This window comes from Micromys minutus (assembly GCF_963924665.1).
Source record: "Micromys minutus genome assembly, chromosome: 25".
NCBI lineage: Eukaryota > Metazoa > Chordata > Mammalia > Rodentia > Muridae > Micromys > Micromys minutus.
This window is the reverse complement of record NC_137960.1, coordinates 2,264,265-2,284,037: the sequence shown is the minus strand read 5'-3', so window position 1 is coordinate 2,284,037 and position 19,773 is coordinate 2,264,265. Positions and strand designations below refer to the sequence as shown.

At 52.9% G+C, this 19,773-nt stretch overlaps 3 protein-coding genes across 3 annotated transcripts; 1 reads left to right on the top strand and 2 right to left on the bottom strand.

Moving 5' to 3' along the window:
- Window positions 1–1,368: 1,368 nt before the first annotated feature.
- PSMB8 (proteasome 20S subunit beta 8) lies at window positions 1,369–4,196 on the bottom strand. The gene is made up of 6 exons (XM_080937655.1): window positions 4,039–4,196; window positions 3,330–3,477; window positions 3,090–3,201; window positions 2,666–2,795; window positions 2,060–2,264; window positions 1,369–1,570 (listed from the first exon to the last, which is right to left on the bottom strand). Exons 1-6 carry the CDS (start codon window positions 4,183–4,185, stop codon window positions 1,482–1,484), a joined length of 831 nt encoding a protein of 276 aa, XP_080793781.1. The 5' UTR covers window positions 4,186–4,196; the 3' UTR covers window positions 1,369–1,481.
- A 1,280-nt stretch (window positions 4,197–5,476) lies between these two features.
- On the bottom strand, window positions 5,477–13,637 carry TAP1 (transporter 1, ATP binding cassette subfamily B member). Its single transcript, XM_080937528.1, has 11 exons — window positions 13,040–13,637; window positions 12,507–12,621; window positions 12,239–12,369; window positions 11,037–11,242; window positions 10,303–10,500; window positions 9,407–9,535; window positions 9,078–9,266; window positions 8,406–8,579; window positions 8,041–8,203; window positions 7,282–7,418; window positions 5,477–5,960 (listed from the first exon to the last, which is right to left on the bottom strand). Exons 1-11 carry the CDS (start codon window positions 13,563–13,565, stop codon window positions 5,754–5,756), a joined length of 2,175 nt encoding a protein of 724 aa, XP_080793654.1. The 5' UTR covers window positions 13,566–13,637; the 3' UTR covers window positions 5,477–5,753.
- Window positions 13,638–14,053: 416 nt separating this feature from the next.
- Window positions 14,054–19,446, top strand: PSMB9 (proteasome 20S subunit beta 9). Its single transcript, XM_080938426.1, has 6 exons — window positions 14,054–14,179; window positions 15,754–15,821; window positions 17,182–17,313; window positions 17,833–17,962; window positions 18,338–18,479; window positions 19,182–19,446. Exons 1-6 carry the CDS (start codon window positions 14,120–14,122, stop codon window positions 19,307–19,309), a joined length of 660 nt encoding a protein of 219 aa, XP_080794552.1. The 5' UTR covers window positions 14,054–14,119; the 3' UTR covers window positions 19,310–19,446.
- Window positions 19,447–19,773: the final 327 nt, after the last annotated feature.

Here is a 19,773-nt window from a genome sequence, read left to right as displayed (position 1 = left end):
ATAGAGTTCAGAGATAAAGTTGCCTGAGCCGAAGCTTTGCTGTCCAGTATATTTGAGGAAGGGGAAAGAGTAGGAGGATAGGACAGAAAGGAGCTTAGGTGAAGGAGAAAGGCGGAGAGTAGAGAATGGTCGTGGAGGGAGGGGGAGAAAATGGAGGAGGGAGCGGCTTTGGGTTCTCTCCCAGTCAGCGAACCACACTTGAGTTTCACCTTCAGTTGCTTTGGGAAAAGGGAGGGAGAAGAGGGAAGGACTGGGAAGGGAAGAGAGGCTTGAGTCCCCCTCCCCCCAGGAAAGCTCAAGAAGGCCTCAGATTCTATCTCTAGGGCAAAGGCTCCCCTTCAAGGATTTTGAACCCAGAAAGCTCTGGCCCTTTGTCCTCAGACTTTCTTCCCTGCACACCGCACCTGCACACCTGCGCTGAGGGTCCTGCTTGAGAGATAGTCAGAGGAGGATGTAGGCTGACACCATCCTCTGAGCCCAGTTTATTGTAGAAATCACCCCTCTGGGCTCAAGGAAGGAGCCTCACAGAGCACGAGGCTCCAGTTCATCTCGGGATGAAAACGGTGTCTTTGCCCCACCAGAGTGCCACAAGCAGAAATGACTCAATGGACTGAAATTACCTCTGAAGGAAAAGCCCCCTCAGACATGTTGGTGTGGTGACCCATGAGTCATTGCAGTTCAGATGTTGAGGGCAGGGGTGGCATTAAAGCAGGTCCTGCTACATCTATCCGCTCTGGGCTTTAGAACCACCCTTAGTGGAGAAGGCTCCCACCTGGCTGTTCTGGCTCTCGGAGTCCTCCAACCCCTGACCTGGCTCTTGACTCCTGAACCAAGACCCCCCCCACCCCCACCCTCCCCACCGCCCCCCTCCCCCGTGCTGAGTATCCTGCACTTACACAAGCCCCAGGGGTCCCCTTCTTTTCTTTCACTTTCTCCTCGGCTTCCCCCATCTCCATGTGCTCCCATCTGGAAGCCAGCCAGGGGTGAAACCATGAAACTGAACCTCGGCACATCTTTACATTCAATATCCAATGTCACGAAGGTGCTACTTGAGCCTTTCCGTGCTTTTAGTCACCACAAAGTCCTCCCAGTCGCCCCCAAGGGCAGCCCTTCTAGGAGCCACACTGGAGGTCCAAGACCATGACACTCGTAGAAGGACCGTGGATGGGTGACAGGTCCTCCTAAGAGATGCAGCCGAAGGAAGGCCCTGAGGAACCCCTTCTCAATAGGGGTGTGGCCTGGTCTCCCATTGGTTCCCAGCCCTCCCTCCAAAGGACCCCACAGCCTGACCCCATTCAGCCACAACACAGAGACATGTACAACCGTTTCTTCTTTTATTGTACTGAAAAGGTATCTGTGAGTAGGGTGCTGAGTGAGGGTAAATGCAGCTGTCTCCTTAACCTCAGAGCTTTGTCTCCTGCCCAGCTTGGGTCTTTCTCCTAACTGAAGTAGTCCCAGGTCCCTGAGTCTGCCAGCAGCCCTCATGGAGTGGCCTCTCGGTACTTGTGCAGCAGGTCACTGACGTCGGAACTCTCCACTTTCACCCAGCCATCTTTCTTCATGTGGTACACTGTGGGTGATTGAGAAGAGAACAGGGTGTCAGGCCTTTCTTCAGAAGTCTCTACCAGGACGATGTGGTAAAAGCAGCAGTAACTTACATGAGCATTGAGTGATCACACCACACACACACACACACACACACACACACACACACACACTCACACCCTCCGGACACACAAACATACCTATACTACACACACATACTCACACCACACATACACACACACTCACACCCCACACACACCCCACGCCCACACACATACACTCACACTCCATGCCCACACACACACTCACACCACACACACCATGCACACACACTCACACCACACACACACACACACACACACATACACTCACACCCCACGCACACACACAAGCTAAGAACCTTTGTCTGGGACTTCGGGGTTCTCAGATCTGACAATGCTCCATACATCCCCCCTGAGTCTCCCAACCTAAGTTCACCCCATTTTCTCAGGGGCTGGGGGAGCTGTTCTCTTACTATTGACGACTCCTCCAGAATAGTTGTCTCTGTGCGTAGCATAAACAACAGCTCTGCGGGCAAGGTCATAGGCCTCTTCAGGACTGAGATCCTGCCGGTACCCACTGTCCATCACCCCATAGGCGTACGTGTTCCCGCTGCCAGTGGAGAACATGTGCCCCGACAGCCGAGTCCCATTGTCATCTACATAGTAAAGTCCTGGTCCCTAGAAGATGGGAAACCATCCCTTATAAAGAAGCAAGCGTGACTTGTGGAGGGCAGGCAACATAGATACCATCATAGAAACATTTGAGTTAAGACAGCACACTTTAAGGGGCTGGAGAGATAGCTCATTGGTTAAGAGCACTGACTGCTCTTCCAGAGGCCCTGAGTTCAATTCCCAGCAACCACATGGTGGCTCACAACCACCTGTAGGACCTTTTTCTGCTGTGTCTGAAGGCAGCTACAGTGTGCTCATATACATAAAATAATGAAATAAATATTTTTAAATAAAAACCTGTAACAATGTGTTTAAAAAGAAAAAAGACAGCACACTTTGGTAGGACCAAGCATGGGGGAGGGGAGGCTTCAACGGGTAAGAGAACTCTTCGGGAACACGCCACGCACCTTCTTGTCCCAGCCGCAGATCATGCTGCCCATGGAGAGGCCCATACCCCGGTACTGCAGCATCATATTGGAAAGCAGCTTGGAGGCTGCGGACACAGAGATGCGCTCCCCATTCCGCAGATAGTACAGCCTGTGAGAGGAGGAAGGAGGCCTCAGGGAAGTGCTCCTCCTCTCCCATGGAAGGACAGAGCAGAGATTTCGAATTTAAAACCTCCTAACCACATTTTAAAAGCCTAGCAAATGACACCATCCTACAGGTTGAATAATTGCCAGCTTATCTGGTTTATTACACAGGCTAGGGTTTGGGAGATTTTTAATCACACAAAGGCTTTTTTTTGTAAGAAAAAAAAAACCTTACCATCACTAAAATGGCTCACCGTGGAGGGAGGCTAAAGAAAGGAAGGAGACAAGAAAATCTGCCCACCTGCATTCCTTGGCCAACAGCCTCTCCCAGTACTGACAGTCGGCTGCACAACCGGACATGGTGCCAAGCAGGTAAGGGTTAATCTCGATCACCTTGTTTGTCCTTATGGTGGCTGGAAGAGGTTTGAGATCCAAGAGGTGAGCCCACAGCTCTCCCTGGTGCACTCCAGCACAATGCCCGCTCTGTGGGAACTTCTGTGCAGGCCTTGTGCTCTACTGAGAAGCAGCTCCCACTACTCACCAATGTAGCTCCCTGCAGTGGCCCTGGAGTCCACAGCCACAACGACTCCATGTTGGAACTTGAAGGCTAGTGTGGTTGTGCCATGGGCCATGTCAATCTGAACGTTCCTTTCCTGGTCATTACCGAAGGACCTCAGGAATGCAGTGGGCTAAGAGAGGCAAGAGGCAGACCAGCACCTCAGTTATGAGGAGCCTCCCTGCAGGTTATGGAAGCTGACTTCAATGTGTTTCCTGATCCGTGCCTCCCTCCCACATTTTAATACCGTGTTCGAATTTTACAGCAGAGGGGCTTGAGACCCAGACCACCTAAGGTGTCCTAGGACACACAGGGCGGGTTTCTGAGGCCAGGTTAGCCACCCAAGTTCATAGACAACTGTACAGTCCCTGTAGTAGTTAGTGGTGGGCCTGTGAAGGCGCGGTGATTCGTGCACGGATAGGCACCAACCATCTTCTTCGTGTGTGTGTGTGTGTGTGTGTGTGTGTGTGTGTGTGTGTGTGTGTCCTTCTCTCCCTTCCCTACCTATTTCTCTCACCCTCCCTCCCGCCTTCCCATGCCTTAATCTCCACGTTGGTTCTCCAGAGTTAGTCTGGATGATGCTCATCTGAACAGCCCCTCCTAGCTTCCTCACCCCCTCAGAGCCAGGCAGACTCTCCTTCCCCGGTGCCATCACGACCACCCTACATCTCTCAAGAACGCCCACGGCCCTCACCTGCATTCCCCTGGGAAGTGCGAGCTCCGGAGCTTGCACGGAGAAACTGTAGTGTCCCGGGTCCGAGCGAAGCCCGCTTCCCGTATCCGGGGCAGCCCATTCGGGCCGCTGCCCCCGAGCAGTACCGCACAGATCCAGTAACGCCATGACCACTTAGCCCCGGAGATCCGTCGACTCTCCGACCAGGAAGTGAAAGCGAAAGCCACAGTTCGGAGGGGAGGGAGCCAGTCCCCCACCCCCATCTCCTGCCCTTTCTGTGTAGAGCCCAGTCTATGAGTGTCCGAACTAAAAATGTGTTGGGGACGAGTTTTCCTGCTGCCATGTCGGTGAAACCAGCTAGAGAATGAACTGTGGCGTGGAAGAGGAGCTGTGCCTTCGGAGGACCCACAAGCAGGGCGGCTGGGGTGGGCGTCTCTGGGAACAGCGGGGGACTGGATAGGGTTCTGTCACCTAAAGAGGTGCTCTAGAAACTTGGAGCCTGACAGGAGCGTTGAGCAGATTCACCTAGGCGTGCGTCCTGGGGATGGGGGCAGCACTCAAACGAGCTCGTTTTCTAGAAACTGGAAAGTGCGATAAATGGGTGCACGAGGTCTTTAGGTCCTGGGACAACCAGGGGAAAAAAGGGGGAAAGACAAACTAAGGAGAGGACGCAGTTCGGGTCTTTCCATGTGTCCCTGCTAGGGCCCCTCGCGACTCAGCAGTCTCACCACGTGGGGGCCACCCACGAGGACGCACCCTTCTGCCCCGCGCTGCTCACGCCGAGCAAGTCAGGGCTGAGCGCTTCTTCCTTGAATCCTAAACCCCACCTCTCTTTGCAACCTTTGCGGACCTTATCTGCCCAGCGACTGCTGACGTCACACCACCGGGCCCTCCCTGAATGGAAGAGATTTACTGGATAATCCTTTCCATTTCACTGAGATTATCCTGGCGTGCGCCGCTGAGGGTGAGCGGGTTCAGAAAGAATCAGAGCGGGCAGGTCATCCAGTCTGGCGTTCTGGGGTCCCCACCCGCTGCGCCACCGCGCTTCCTCCAGCCTCAACCAGGAAGAGGACACCAAGATGCAGTTGCTGATGACTGGAGGTGCCGAGAGGAAGAGGCTACCGCCTGGTCCTGCTCAGCACAAGGAGTCGGTGGGTGGGTAGAAAAGAGAAATGAGGGCTTCCGGAAATAAAAGATGGACCCAGACCCAGCAGTAAAACAGAAGAAGAACGGGACGCTGGGCTGTATTGGGGGAAGGGTGCTGGCGAGCAGTTTGTGGGAGCCAAAAAACAGGAGAAGCCACAATACAAAACAGCAGTTTTATTATAAATATCAAAACCCCACAGAATGCCACCTAGGCCTCTGGTTAATTGCAAGCTGCTTGTCCTTTCTCTGCACATTTTGGGCGTTTCTTCTCATTCTGCCCCAACGCCACATAAACCAGGTTTGTGGGTGCGTGGTGTGACACAAACTCGACACCAGAAGGGTGAAGACGGGAGATTTAGCAGCTCCGTGTTAGCCTGGGGTACCTGGAACCGTCTAATAGGTCGGGAAACATTGGTGGTAAATTCTGGGCATCTCCTGGACGTTACATGGTCTCATGTAACAAACACCTCCCCTCCTCGGCTATCTCCATGGATGTGGTAACGTCTTTGCTCCCAGGTTCTCTGCCACACAGAGCAGAGGACAGCGGGAGGAGGGTCGCGCGCGTGCGCAGTGCGCAGTCCAGACGCCTGTCAGTCCGAAGCAGCCGCTAGAGCCTCCACCATGGCGCGGTAGCACCCTCCCTTCTCCATGAGCTGCAGATGGGTGCCCTGCTCGCAGATAGAGCCTTCTTTGAGAAAAAGGATGTGGTGGGCCTGCTCTGCCAGGCTGAGCTGCTGGGTGATGAGAAGAACCGTCCGAGAAGCCCGACTGTGGTTCTCATACAGGAGCCGCTGGACCTGCGGAAACACAGACCTTCCAGTCCCGGGCCCCTGGGCTTCCCTGGGGCACATTCTCAGTCCCTAAGGACGCCTCTATCCCGGGCTGCTCTCCAAGCCTTTAATTTGTTAAGGCGTCTTCTCAAGAGGTGGCGCCCGAAGAGCAGAAGCGCAGGGGGAGGGGTCTGAATAGCCCCTCATCTCTACCCATAAACTGGGAAATTTCAGAAGAAAATTATTCTCCCGTATGTTACATCCCAACAGCTGGTTCTCCACCCTCCCCAGTCCCTCGTCCTCACCCCACCACCACGTCACCCCCATGATTCACCCCCATGGCCCATCTCTCACGTCCTTTCTATATCATACATATCTTAATAACCTACTAATAAACTGAGAAAAAATATAATTTATTTTCGTTTTATGTTCATTGGTGTTTTGCCTGTGTGGGGGTGTCAGAAACCCTGGAACTGGAGTTGCAGACAGATGTGAGCTGCCATGTGGTTGCTGGGAATTGAACTCAGGTCCTCAGGAAAAGCAAGTGCTCTTAACCTCTGAGCCATCTCTCCAGCCCCTAAGCTGAGAATTTTTATATTCAATTTAAAGAAATGTAATGCAGGGGCTGTAGAGACGGCTCAGCAATTTAGAGCACTGGCTGCTCTTCCAGAGGACCAGGGCGTGAGTCCCAGCACCCACACGGTGGCTCACAACCATCCACAACTCCAGTTCCAGGGGATCCACACCTTCTTCTGACTTTCAAAGACACTAGGAACAGGCATGCATTCAGGCAAAACACTCATACGCATAAAATAAATAAATGTTAATTTTCTAAAAAAGAAATGTAACAGTAACAAAGAACATGATGATTTGGATGGTTTGTATCTGGGCCCAGGCTCCACTGCTCAACAGCTGTGTGACTTTTAAAAGGTTAATCAACCTCTCTTAGCCTCTGTTTTGTCATCCACAGAATAAGCACAGCAAAAGACTCTGATGGGCAGATTAGTACAAAGGGTGGGATAGAGTGTCTGAGACACAAAGAAGCTTAGCCCACACCGACTGTTGGGGCAGGGACTCTGTTCACTGGTGCCGGTGTCCCGGAGAAAAGCTAATGGGAACCGAGAATCCCAAGGACAGGTTTGAACTGCTATGCTGGTGGTGTAACTAACAGGGGATGGGTAACAGACACTTCAGGAAGATGACACAGGTGACCCCACCCTCCAGATGTAGCAGTGGGAAGATTACTAAGGGTCTGAGGCCAGCGTGGTCTCCAAAGTGAGGTCCAGGCCAGCTGCGACCACATAGCGAGGTGGCCCAAAAAGACAAAGGATGAGAGGCAGAGCTGTACCCGTAGCTGGTTGCCAGCATCCAGGGCGCTGGTGGCATCGTCCAAGACAAGCAGGCGTGGCGTCCGGATCAAGGCTCGGGCCAGGGCCACTGCCTGTCGCTGACCTCCTGACAGCTGGTTCCCAGTCTCACCTACCTCTGCAGAGACAAGAGTCCAGCTGAGATGTAGGTAGGTGTACACACACATACACACACACATACATACATACACTCACAGACACATAATACACACCCACATACATACTCACAGACACACACAGAAACACTCACATACACACTCATGTACATACACACTCATATATACACACATACACACATATAAATTGCCTCAGGGTATGATACACACTTACATACACAGACATACATACATATTTAGACTCATATACACACACATACATATATGCACACTCACACACATACATGCACACTCACACATTCACATAGACACATACACACACACATATATACACAAATACTCACACACACATACATACACACATATTCACACACATACACATATACACACACTCACACACTCACTCACACACATACACACACATACACACACTCACTCATACACACATACATACACACTCACACATATACACACACTCACACACACATACACACACTCACTCACATACACACACTCACTCACACACATATACACACATACACACACACTCACACACACACACACTTGGAGGGATGGAGTAATGGAGGCAGGACTGTTGGAGCCTCCACGTGAGAATGCAAACACCTGTGTCATAGCCCTGAGGGAATCCAGAGATGAAATCGTGAGCTCCAGACTCCATGGCCACAGCTGTGATTTCCTCCATGGTTGGAGTCCGGTTCAGGCCATAGGCAATGTTCTCTCGAAAACTTCTTCCAAACAGCAGTGGCTCTTGTCCTACTGCGGCCACCTGAGATGAAATGTGAAGAGCCACAGACAAGAAACACAGAAGTGTCATTGTCCAGGGACTGAAGAGTCACAGTCCGGTGCATACCGTACAGTCATGTGACTTCGGTACACAGCCCGACTCTGCCCATGGCTGGCAGGGTTTTCGTGGAGAATTTTCTCTTGGCTTGATCTCCTCCCCTCCCCCACACCTCCTTCTTGCTCACCTGACGGTGCAGATAGTGATGCTCATACTCGGCCAGGGGCTGGCCGTCCAGCAGCAGCTGGCCCCCGGTGGGCTGGTACAGGTTCTGCAGCAGGGCGGCCACGGTGCTCTTCCCCGACCCGTTGGGTCCCACCAACGCGGTCACCTCTCCGGGATGCAGCGTGAATGTCAGCCCCTGGAGGCCAGAGAAGCACACAGTGAAAGCATTTGGAGGCCTCTGTCACTTAGTGCGACATTTAGAGTCACATGTTGCTAACTCCTTAGTTAAAGGAGTTTTATCTTAAAAACAAAACAAAAATAAACCGTTTTAGTTATTCATTTTTATGTGCATGAGTGTTTGGCCAGCTTGTAGACTTGCCACGTTCATGCCTTGTGCCCACAGAAGCCAAAAGAGGATGCAGGATCCTCTGGAAAAGAAGCAGGTGGTTGTGAGCCACAATCTGAGTGCTGGAAACTGGGGTCCTTCACAAGAGCACCACATGCTCTTGGCCCCTGAGCCATCCTGAGCCCCAGAAGCCTTCTCCTGTAGGTCTCTTCTCCCCAAGAACCAAGCTGGTTCCTTGGGTGGGGTGGTTTATAGACACATGGTTCTCTTTGTCACCTTTGAGCGTTAGAGAGGGCCTGGGTCACTGGTAAGAAGCAGGAAGAGGTAAAATGGCTGAGTAGACAGTACCTGGAGCACCTGGACATTGGGGTGGTTTGGGTAGGCAAAAGAGACATCTTGGAACTGGACAAGGCCTTCCATGTTTAACGGTGCCAATGAGCCACTGAGTGGAGAGCAAGGAGTCCGGTCCAGGTATTGGAATATTTTCTCCGAGGAGCCCACAGCCTTCTGCATGGACGGATAGATGGAGAGCAGGACCTGCATCGTGGAGTGGGGTGTGGGTGAGGCTGGGACGGACCAGGAAAGCAGGTGGGCCGCCAGCGTGACAGCATTCGCTGAACAGGCAAAGGGTGCGCAGCCAGAGACCGCCGCCCGGGCCCTGCGGGGGCGGGGCTCACCTCAACAGCCCTGGTGAACTGAAGCTGGTAGAGGACAAAGGAGACAAGGTTGCCACTGCTGACAGCCCCTCTGAGCACCAGCTGCCCTCCGAGGTACAGAATCCCCACCTTCAGCAGCATTCCCGAGACCTGCAGGGAAAACATGGGATAAAACGGACTGCAAGGCGGGGTCAAGGGCCAGACTCAAACACAGCTCCGTGTCCTCACCATCGCCGCGGTCTCCTTGTTTGAGGAACATTTGACTCTTTTTTTTTTTTAAAGACTTATTCCTATAATTCTAAGTCTGTGTGGGGGTGGGGGTGTCTGCGGGTACACACAGGTGAGAGTAGACACCCGCAGACGTCAGAAGCCCTGGAACTACAGCTGCAGTTGGTGCCAGCTGCCTGCATAAGTGCAGTCACCTGGAAGAGCAGTCTGAGTCCTGAGCGGCTGAACCATCTCCACCTGGAAGTGTTACAAAAGCAAGCTCAGAGGCTTACTCACTCCAGCCCCTGTAGAGCAGGTTACCTCGGGAGCCCCTGTAGGCAGGTTACCGCGTGCTTTCCTGCTGCTGTTGGTCAGCACTCCACTCATTTACTTGTGTGTGTGTTTGTGTGTGTGTGTGTGTGTGTGTGTGTGTGTGTGTGTGTGTGTGTGCAGCACTAAGGGCGCCTTGTGGAAGGTCAGAAGTGTGTGGCTTTCTGAGAGGACAAGGAAGGTCCTGAGCTGGGACAGTGGTGTCTCCCTAACACATGGGTCACGTGGGCTTTGTGTGCCGATGTGGAAGGACCCTGCACCCACAAAACAGGGGGAGAAGTAAGGACAGAGCCCAGAGCCAACCATTCCCCACTGGAGGAGGAGCAGAAAGAGGGTTGGGAAACATCAAAATCAAGACATGTTCACACAAAGGAACTCACACTCATGGTCCAGACTTCAGTGACATAAGCCAAGGCCTCTTTCTTGTTTAGCGTCTTCATTTCTTCCAACTTCTGTCTGAACTTCTGAGCCTCTCCCTCCTCGTTGGCAAAGCTCCGCACGGTAGGCATCGCCGACAGGGCCTCAAGGGCTACCTGCGTGGACTTTGCTAGAGACTCCTGCACCTTTGCTGCCAGTGACTATGGGGGACAAGGACCAGAGACATCACACAGGGTGTGCAGATGAGAAAGAATACGGGCATCTAGGTTTCCTACTAAAGAGTCCGAGGGACAGAGGGAAGAGAAAGCTCTGCCATCCTTCTAGGCAGAAGCGGCGTGGAGGAAACAAGTCCACTTTTGTTCAGATTATTTTATTGTGTATGTGTGAGCATCGTGTGTATAGATCTCGATGGAGAGAAGAAGAGGGAGTCAGATCCTCTGAGGCTGGAACTACAGGCCACGGAGAACTGCGTCACGTGGGTACTGGGAACCAGACTCAGGTTCTCTGCAGGAACAGCCAGCACTCTTAACCCTAAGCTGTCTCTCCAGCCTGGGATTTGTAAGGACAGATTGTGACCAGAAGTTACACAGAAGGCATAGTAAACAGATGTGGGTGCAGGGTAGTGTGGGGCCAGAGGTAACAGGACAGAGGCTCAGGAAGATTCGGGAGTGCAAAGTCACACTGAAGGTAGGCTAGGGGACACCCAGCATAGGAGCTGAGGATCCTGGGAACGCACCTGGTACACTTTCCCCAGCTTCCTAGGCAGAAGGAAAAGCGGGGGCAGGCTGAGCAGAGTGACCACAGTGAGGTACGGTGACCCCCATAACATGAACACCAGGAGACACAGGCCTCGCCCCAGGTACCACAGCAGCAGGTTTAGCTTGTCACTAATGGACTCACACACGTTGGCTGTGTCCTTGGTCACCCGGGACGTGATGGAACCTGCCCAGATTGAGGACAGAGACAATGAGCAAGTGGTTCAGAGACAAGAGGGCTGACAAACAGTCTGGGGCCAGGGTGGGCATGTCAGTAAGGCATCCTGAGAGGACTAACAGGGTTAGGGGACTGGGGAGGTGCAGGGACTTCAATGCAGGGGGAAACAAAGGAAAAGTTGTGGCTGGGTGTGGTGGCACACACTTTAATCCCAACAGTCTGGGGACAGGGGAAGCATAGGCCAGTCTGGTCTACCTAGTGAATTCTTGACCAGCCAAGGCTACACAGTGAGATCCTGTCTTTAAAAATAAATAAATGAAAGCTAATGTAAAATGAACTTCCAGTTCCCTGAAAGCTTCTGGCTCCTCGGATACTGTGTAAACCCTGTCTGTGTCCTGCCCCTGGCCCTCCAGTGGCTGTGGGGAGAAGGGAGGCAACAGCTCTGGAAAGGCAGGCCCAGGGTCCTTTAGGAAACGGAGACCCTCGGGTCTGACCCCATGTTTCTGCATAGGTAGGTTTCGGCGTCTAGTGTCTAGAATTCAGTTTCTTCTACTTTAAATGAGGCAGTTGGAGTGGAGGGTCTCTGGCTTTCCAGAGTTAAAAATCTGCCGTTTCTATCTATAGGGAAGTTTGAATGCAGACACTGTTTTTCTTAGAGTAAAAAGGACAGTGTTTGCTACATCTGAGGTATACGATGAATAAGAAGGCTTGGGAAGGGACCTCTCAGTTGGTAGAGATTTGCCTAACATACAGGAAGCCTTGGCTTTAGAGACAGGATCTCCTGTAGCCCAGGCTGGCCTCAGATTGGCTATGCAACGACTTTGAACTTCAACCTCTAGCTCCTGCCTCCATCCCCCAAGTGTTGGAATCACCACACCCCATTCATATGGTACTGGGGATCCAACCTGGGAATGTGTGTATACATGTATGTAGCAGGGCAGACGAGAGTGTGTGTGTGACGATCTGTAGATTATATTATAAAAGTGAAAAGGTTTTGTGAGAGACCTGCTGTGTTCTTCAGGAAAAACCCTGTCTCCTGGCGAAGGACAGCCTGGAACACCTCTCCGTGCACACGGCTGTGCATGTGGCCCATGGTGATGTTGTAGATCCCGTCACCTGCAAACTCCAGCACTGTGCTGGAGAGTCAGAGACACAGGGGGGTCAGCGGTGTCCCTTCCTGAGGCAGAGTCCCAGATCCCCACAGAAGCGTCACGTAAACAGTCCCAACATCCAGTCCCCTCTGCTCCGGGATCCCCACCCCCACCCTCCACACCTGGCGATGGTGAGAACGGACATGAGCCATATGTTGCGGGTGAAGCTAGGAGCTGTCTTATCCCGAAGAATCCATTCAGTGATGCGTCCTGTGAAGAAGGGAATGGCCATTTCCCCTGGGGAGAGAGAGAAGACATGTCAGTCACAAACTATGAGCAAACCACCCACGACTTCTGCCTCTCTACCTTCACTCTGTGGGTGTGAGGCCAGCCTGAGCTACATAGTAAGTTCCAGAACAGCCAGAGTACATAGAAAGACCTGTCTCAAAGAGAAAGGAGAAGAAAAAGAAAAGAAAAACGGAAAGATAGCAGTGTGGAAAGAAACTCTCACACTAGGACTATGATGTGAAGTTCTGTCCCGGAAGACCCTGTCCCTAACGCCTTGGTCAGGACCCCTTCTCGGGCCTGGGTCCTTCTCTTCCTCCTGAGTTGCACCCCTTAGGTTCTGACACTTTTCCGGACCTCTTTAATCTTCCTTCTGCCCATTACCCTGGGTTCCTGCCTGTCCCCTGTGGCCTGCTCTTTCGCCCCTTACCAAGGCAGGAGAGGATCAAGAGAACCAGAACCAAGTGGAGACGCCGCTTCTTGGAGTCCAGGAAGCCTAGCATCCGACACAGCATGTCTCCAGCGCCCCTTTGGCCACTGGGCGCCCAGAGGCTCCCTAACTTGTGCCACAGGGCGGCTGCGGGCAATGCTGCCACATAACTGAGAGCGAAGGCATCTAGACGACTGTTCCAGTGCAGTAATCCAGCGTTGTCGCCCTTCAGGAGTTCTCCCCAGGCGGCCAGCTCTCGGAACAAGGCAAGTCCAGGCAGGGCCAAACCCAAGGCTGCCACCAGTGGCTGCAAAGCAGCCAGCCAGCCACGGGCTTCTACGGTGACCCCGAGGACCCCGCGGACCCCGAGTCCCAGGATGGCCCAACGGCTCAGGCCCACCGCCCAGACCCGGAGCAGCGGAGCCTCGGGAACCAGCAGGGAGAAGATTGCCGGAAGCACGGGCCGCAGCAGCAGCCAGTCCAGCAGCAGCAGCAGGGCGGCCGCCAGCCCCGTGTGCGCAGCCATCGAGCGTGCGCTGTCCAGAGTCTGGTCCTATCCTGGAACTCTCCTCGCTCTCCGCGTCCTCGCCGCACGGGAGTCTCCGTGGGGAGGGAAGAAGGGCGGGTCCGAGGGCGTGCGCGGAAAGTCCCAGGAACCAGCTCGGGCTGGTGGCCCTGGCCAGAAGTAAAGCGTTTAGAGGAAGAAGAAACCGAAAGCGGCCGCGGAATCACCAGACACGCCCCCTTCTCAGACTGGCTTGCCACTGAAGTCCGAGTTGGAGCTCTGCCTAGCAGCCCTGGCACGCCTGTTCTCCATGACTCTTATTGCCCTCTCCTTCCCCAGCCTTCTTCCCTAACTTGCGTGCATTTTCCCATCCCAGGCACCGCCCCAGTTTTAAGGCGGGACCCTCTGTCGTCACCTGTCTCTGGGCAGATCTGCCCTGCTCAGGTTGTCTCTGGGCGCCAAATGCCTGGTAGAACGGCACGCCCCTTGAGCGCTGACTGGGCGGGGCCGCGGGCTGCAAGGGGCCTGCGCCACGCGCCGCTGCTGATTGGAAAGCCGAGCTCCTCTCTGCTAGGATGCTGCGGGCAGGAGCACCTACCTCCGGCTCGTACGGGACCGGAGAAGTCCACACCGGGGTAATGGAGTCTGGGGGTGGCAGTTAGCGGGTGGGGTGACCAGGGACCCCCTACAGCTCTGGGAACTGAACCAAGAGACTAAGAGACTTAGGAAGCTTAATAGCCTCCAGCACTTGCGCTCCGCAGTGAACATAGGGTATCCCTGCTCAGAAGTGTGGTGGTGTCCAGGGGTCTGTGGAGGGATCGGCATGCGAAGCTGGGGGGAAAAGTGCGTGCTTTGGCCCGAGTTGGAAGCGTCTAAGGGAAGTTGCTCTCAAAGCGCTTTCGCTTTCACTCTGGACTGCGCAGTGGAGACTACTGGTTGAATCATGTGAGGGGCTTGGGGACCCCCTGCAAAGGGGAGCTGAGGTGTCCTAAGTGAAGCGCCTGAGGGAAGGTTATATGGAAGGTCGCTGCAAAGATCGTACCTATACAGCCTACAGAGCTTTGCTTAACCTGGCCCCAGACAACCTCCACCCTGAGTGAGGACAAACTCTCTGGCTCTGGGATTGGGGGGAGGCAGAGATGATCGGTGGTCCTCCTTGTTCCAGGTGCTACCCTCCTCCCTCCCCCCTCCTCCCCCCTCCTCCCATTCTCATGCTTGCCTGAGAACTTTGCTCAGGCCTAGGAGCTGGGGAGAAGATGGCAGCTGGTTTCTGTTCTCCGAAAGCCACCAACCACACTCTTAAAGTGGTGTGGAAGAGCAGCCTCTAGAACGGAGTGGCCATTTCTGGCCTTTTATTTGTGATCAGAAAGTACACTCACGTGCAGGGTCCCCAGAGATCAGAGAGAGGTGTGGAGTGGACAGAAAGATTGGAACAAAATCTCCCTCGCTGCCACGGAGCTGTGAGACTTAGAAATCAGATCAATCAGGGGTTCAGAGTGAGACCTGGGTGGCTTGCAAAAGCTCCTTCTCCATAAGTCAGTCTTCTCGGTGCGACAGAGGGTCTCTAAGGTGTCTTTAGCTCAGAGGATATGGGGGGAAGTACACATGGCTCCCTCCACTCTTCCCGAATTCTTTCCTTGGCCTGGAAAACCTGCTATCCAGCAGCCCTTTGCTGCAGAGACTTCGCTTAGATGACACTTGTGCCCTGCCTGAACGATCCTTGCCGCTTCTGTCCCGCCTCAGCTCCTGGCCATGTTAACCCACTGGCCTCTTCTGTGACCCTTGTCCAGTAACCCCGAGGCGCCCCTTCTGATAAAGTAAGGCTGCAGGTGGGGGGTCCAGGAAAGGCCTGGCCTGTGTGACAGTAATAACGTGTGTGGTGCATGCTTCACAAGGAGCAGGGACAGTTTCCTGGGCCTTCTCCTCCTGTCCTGCTCTCCCCACATGGATAGTTTCTGCCTCTGGGAACCCATCCTTGCTTTCCAGGGTGGGAAGTTCAGTCAGGGAAGCCAGGGCTTGGGGAGAGGGTTCTTTTCTACCCTGTGCCACAGCCAAGCCATGACAGTCCCCTGCAGCCAGACACCACACAGAAGGACTGTGTGACCTTGAGTCGGTCATCTCCAGCCATGGGCATTTCCTCTTCCTTAAGATGAAGGGTCAAGACACTCCTTGCTCTGATTTTTTTTTTTTTAACTCTGTCCCTCTGCAGACAACCATCATGGCGGTGGAGTTTGACGGGGGTGTCGTGGTGGGCTCCGATTCCCGGGTGTCAGCAGGGTGAGTAACATGGAAGGCCTGTGTTGGGGGGAAGCTGGGTGGCCTGAAGTGCTCATTTTTCTTGCCCGCTTCTGAGCAGTATGGTAACCTTCCCAGAAATGAAGCTGAACGTTCCGAAAGGTATCCTAATGCACGGATGGAGAGGCATCCTCTGAATCTGGGGCAGGACATGGAGGGATAGTGTCTCGGAGTGGGGAGGGCACAGGGCAGGTTGTAGAGGGGTGGGGCTGTCTGAGGTTAAGATAAAAAATGGCGGTTTTGTCAGCTTATATCTTACTCGTTTGCCTGAGTTTGGAGTAGGTTTGCTCGGTCTCCGTCCTGGCCAGTTTCCACACACACACACACACACACACACGCCAGACTGGGATCACAGTGGTGTTTCCACAGAACTTCCCTCGCCGCTCGAAGTGATGAACGGCAAAGGAATTCTGGAAAGAGGCAGTTTTTTTCCTCTTGTTTCACCTTTTGTTTTTGTTTTTCGAGACAGGTTTCTCTGTGTAGCCCTGGCTGTCCTGGAACTTACTAGATAGACCAGGCTGGCCTCAAACTCAAAGATCCACCTGCCTCTACCTCCTGAGTGCTGGGATTAAAAGTATGTACTACAGGGGCTGGAGAGATGGCTCAGGGGTTAGAGCACTGCCTGTTTTCTAGAGCTCCTGAGTTCAAATCCCAGCAACCACATGGTGGCTCACAACCATCTGTAATGAGATCTAATGCCCTTTTCTGGTGTGTCTGAAGACAGCTATGATGTACTCATTTAAATAATATATTAAAAAAGAAAGGTTGTTAAAAGTGTATTTTGGGTCTGGAGAGATGGCTCAGTGGTTAACAGCACTGCTCTTCCATACGACCCTGGTTCAATTCCCACCACCCACATGGCAGCTCAGAACTGTCTGTAAATGCAGTTCCAGGGGATCTGACACCCTCACACAGACAAACATGCAGCCAAAACACCAATGTACATAAAACAAAAGTAAATAAACTTAAAAAAAAACTAGTCTTTTGGGAGTGTAGTGTCTAAAATAGAGACTCTCCTGTAGCCCAGGTTGGCCTCATACTTGCTATGTAGTCAAGTCTGGCCCTGAACTCTTGTTCTTCCTGCCTCTACCTCGTGAGCCCTAAGAGTACAAGTATGTCTGGCCGCCATGCCCACCCCTGCTATGCTGGGCTCTGTGCGAGCCAGGCTGGTACTCTGCCACCTGGGCTACACCCCTCTCCCCTGCCCTGCCCAGCACATCTGACTTCAGTTACTGCAGTGACTTGCTGTTCTGAGATGTTTGTTTCCTGCTTTAATCAAAGCACTGTAAGCCTTGCTCTTATCCCTTCAAATCAACTTGGCCACCTGGCTCCTTCCTTACAGAGCAGCAGTAGTGAACCGTGTGTTTGACAAGCTCTCACCTCTGCACCAGCGCATCTACTGTGCCCTCTCTGGTTCCGCTGCCGATGCCCAAGCCATAGCTGACATGGCCACCTACCAGCTGGAGCTGCACGGGTACAAAGCCCCGGGGTCCTGACTCCCCTCCCGCTAAAACTCCCCTACTGCGTGGCTTTGCCAGCTTTGAGCTCACACTGGAGCGTCTGGGAGCCAGTGTTCTGCATCTGTGAAGAGGAAATCACAATAGCAACTCCATCTCCCCTGTGCTGACTTGGAAAGTGAATATCACTGCCCTGATATAGGAAATCAGGAAGAAGACAGCCATTTGGCCCACTCCTGATATCAGGCAGTTGCCGGGACAAACCAAGGTCACTGGGACGGAAGCCAGCTTATCATCTGCCTTAACCGATGAGGGCAGGGCCCTCAGAGTCAAGGGAGGGGCTTATCGTTGGGAGTGGGAAGGTGGAGAAGAGAGAAGCAGGTGAAGACCTCTGTTGTGGGGCTCCGGCTCCCCTGGGCACTTGGGGGAGAAGCTGGTATCTGTGGCAGCTACTGGTTCAAGTGTGACCTGGCAGAGAGGGTGTTGGTGGCAGAGGAATAGAGTGCCACTGATCCTCACTCTCAACACCCGCTCAGGTTGGAACTGGAGGAGCCACCCCTTGTTCTGGCTGCTGCAAACGTGGTGAGGAACATCTCCTACAAGTACCGTGAGGACTTGTTAGCGCATCTCATAGTAGCTGGTTGGGACCAGCGTGAGGGAGGCCAGGTGAGTGTGCCCATTCCAGGTTTCAGGGTTCCCCACTCCTCAGAGAGATGAACGTCGCATGTCTTTCTAGCTTTGTGGTCCAAAGATGGTTCCTTAAAGAGATACTCCAGCCCAGGTGTGGTGGTACACAACTTCAGTCTCAGCACTCGGGAGGCAGGGGCGTGTGGATCTCTGTGGGTTTGAAGAGCTCGTTCTCTAGAGAGAGCTCCAGGCAAGCCAGGGCTACAGTAATGAGACCCTGTTTCAAAACGAACAAAATAAATGATAAAAGCAGACTGCAGCTCAAGTGTGAGGATCCTGGGTCTTCACATTAGCTCATCTAACACAGAGAAGCTGTGGATGACCCGACCCTGACCTGAGGGACCCTCTCTCTAGGTGTACGGAACCATGGGAGGGATGCTAATTCGACAGCCCTTTACCATTGGCGGTTCCGGAAGCACCTACATTTACGGTTATGTGGACGCAGCTTATAAGCCGGGCATGACCTCCGAGGAGTGCCGGCGTTTCACCACAAACGGTAACTAGCCAACTGAGAGGCGACTTGCAGAGGGTTTGTGGATGTGGAAAGAAAGTAGATCATGAGGAATAAGAAAAGGAATACAAGGGTGGCCATTCCATGCCCAAGGTTTTTTTTTTTAATTATTTACTTTTAATTATGCGCATGTACATGATTGTGTCTATGTGTGGGTTTGTGTGTGTGTGTAGAAAGAAGCCTGAAGAGGATGCTAGGTCCTCTGGAGCTGATGTTACAGGTGGTTGTAAGGCACCCGATGTGGCTGCTGAGACCCGAACTCTTTAAGAATAACAAGTGCTCTTAACCACTGAGCCATCTCTCCATCTCCAACTTTTGAAACTGGAGAGACATTAGAGAGTGAGAGGGGACAGACAAGACACATGGTGGAAGAGATGGAGCTCTGGGACAGTAGGGATGGAACAGGACTGTCTTAAGCCAATCACATAAGGGTGTGAGGTCACTATGGGAACCAACAGCGAACTGGGCTAGCCCCGCCCCCAGCCAGCTCACGTGATCTGATTGCTCAGCACTCAAGGACTTGGACAGTTCTTGCTAACCTCTAGGTAACTGGACCATTTACAGCACGGACGCGGGCAGACGCTGGTTTGCTGGACATTCTGAGGGGAATAGCATGTAGCTGCAAAGGGAAGGAAATGAGTACTTAAGCCGTTTTCTGCTCCTCTCTCCTACGTGAAACCCCTGCAGCCATCGCTCTGGCCATGAACCGAGATGGCTCCAGTGGGGGTGTCATCTACCTGGTCACCATTACGGCTGCTGGTGTGGACCATCGCGTCATCCTGGGAGATGAGCTGCCGAAATTCTACGATGAGTGACTGGCCCCCAGAAGCCCCTTCCTCGTTTGTAATAAGCTTTACGGAACTAGAGGCTGGTGTGATGGACAAAGGTGAAATGGGTGTCAGAGACACACCGTGTGGGCAGAAGCTTCCTCCCCGCCCAGAGACCAGCATGCCCTCCCATTCTTTTATAAAAATAAACTTTATTATTAAAAAAACTTACAAAAATAAATAAAACATAAGTTGCAAATAAATAAAAGTATCTACATCAAAACTAACCACGTTTAAAGTCTACAGTACTTCTATACCGTAGGAATGGGATTTAAGATGGAGGCCGTGACACCCCACATCAAATGCATACCTCCTTGTTCTTCCCCCCAAGCCAAACACCCCCAGACAAAGAGGACCCTGGGAAAGAAATGCGTAAGTCACTATGGGTTGATTTTTTTTTTATTATTTTATAGATTTGTTTACTATTGTGTTTTTTTTTTCTTCCAGCACGG

Coding starts and splice junctions, on each gene's coding strand:
- TAP1 (XM_080937528.1), bottom strand. CDS start 13,565: ATGGCTGCGCACACGGGGCTGGCGGCCGCCCTGCTGCTGCTGCTGGAC. Junction 12,622..13,039: donor CTTGATCCTCTCCTGCCTTG/GTAAGGGGCGAA, acceptor CTCTCTCCCCAG/GGGAAATGGCCATTCCCTTC. Junction 10,501..11,036: donor AGCTGGGGAAAGTGTACCAG/GTGCGTTCCCAG, acceptor TGTCCCCCATAG/TCACTGGCAGCAAAGGTGCA.
- PSMB9 (XM_080938426.1), top strand. CDS start 14,120: ATGCTGCGGGCAGGAGCACCTACCTCCGGCTCGTACGGGACCGGAGAA. Junction 15,822..17,181: donor GATTCCCGGGTGTCAGCAGG/GTGAGTAACATG, acceptor CCTTCCTTACAG/AGCAGCAGTAGTGAACCGTG. Junction 18,480..19,181: donor CCGGCGTTTCACCACAAACG/GTAACTAGCCAA, acceptor AAACCCCTGCAG/CCATCGCTCTGGCCATGAAC.
- PSMB8 (XM_080937655.1), bottom strand. CDS start 4,185: ATGGCGTTACTGGATCTGTGCGGTACTGCTCGGGGGCAGCGGCCCGAA. Junction 3,478..4,038: donor CACTTCCCAGGGGAATGCAG/GTGAGGGCCGTG, acceptor TGCCTCTCTTAG/CCCACTGCATTCCTGAGGTC. Junction 3,202..3,329: donor CACTGCAGGGAGCTACATTG/GTGAGTAGTGGG, acceptor AACCTCTTCCAG/CCACCATAAGGACAAACAAG.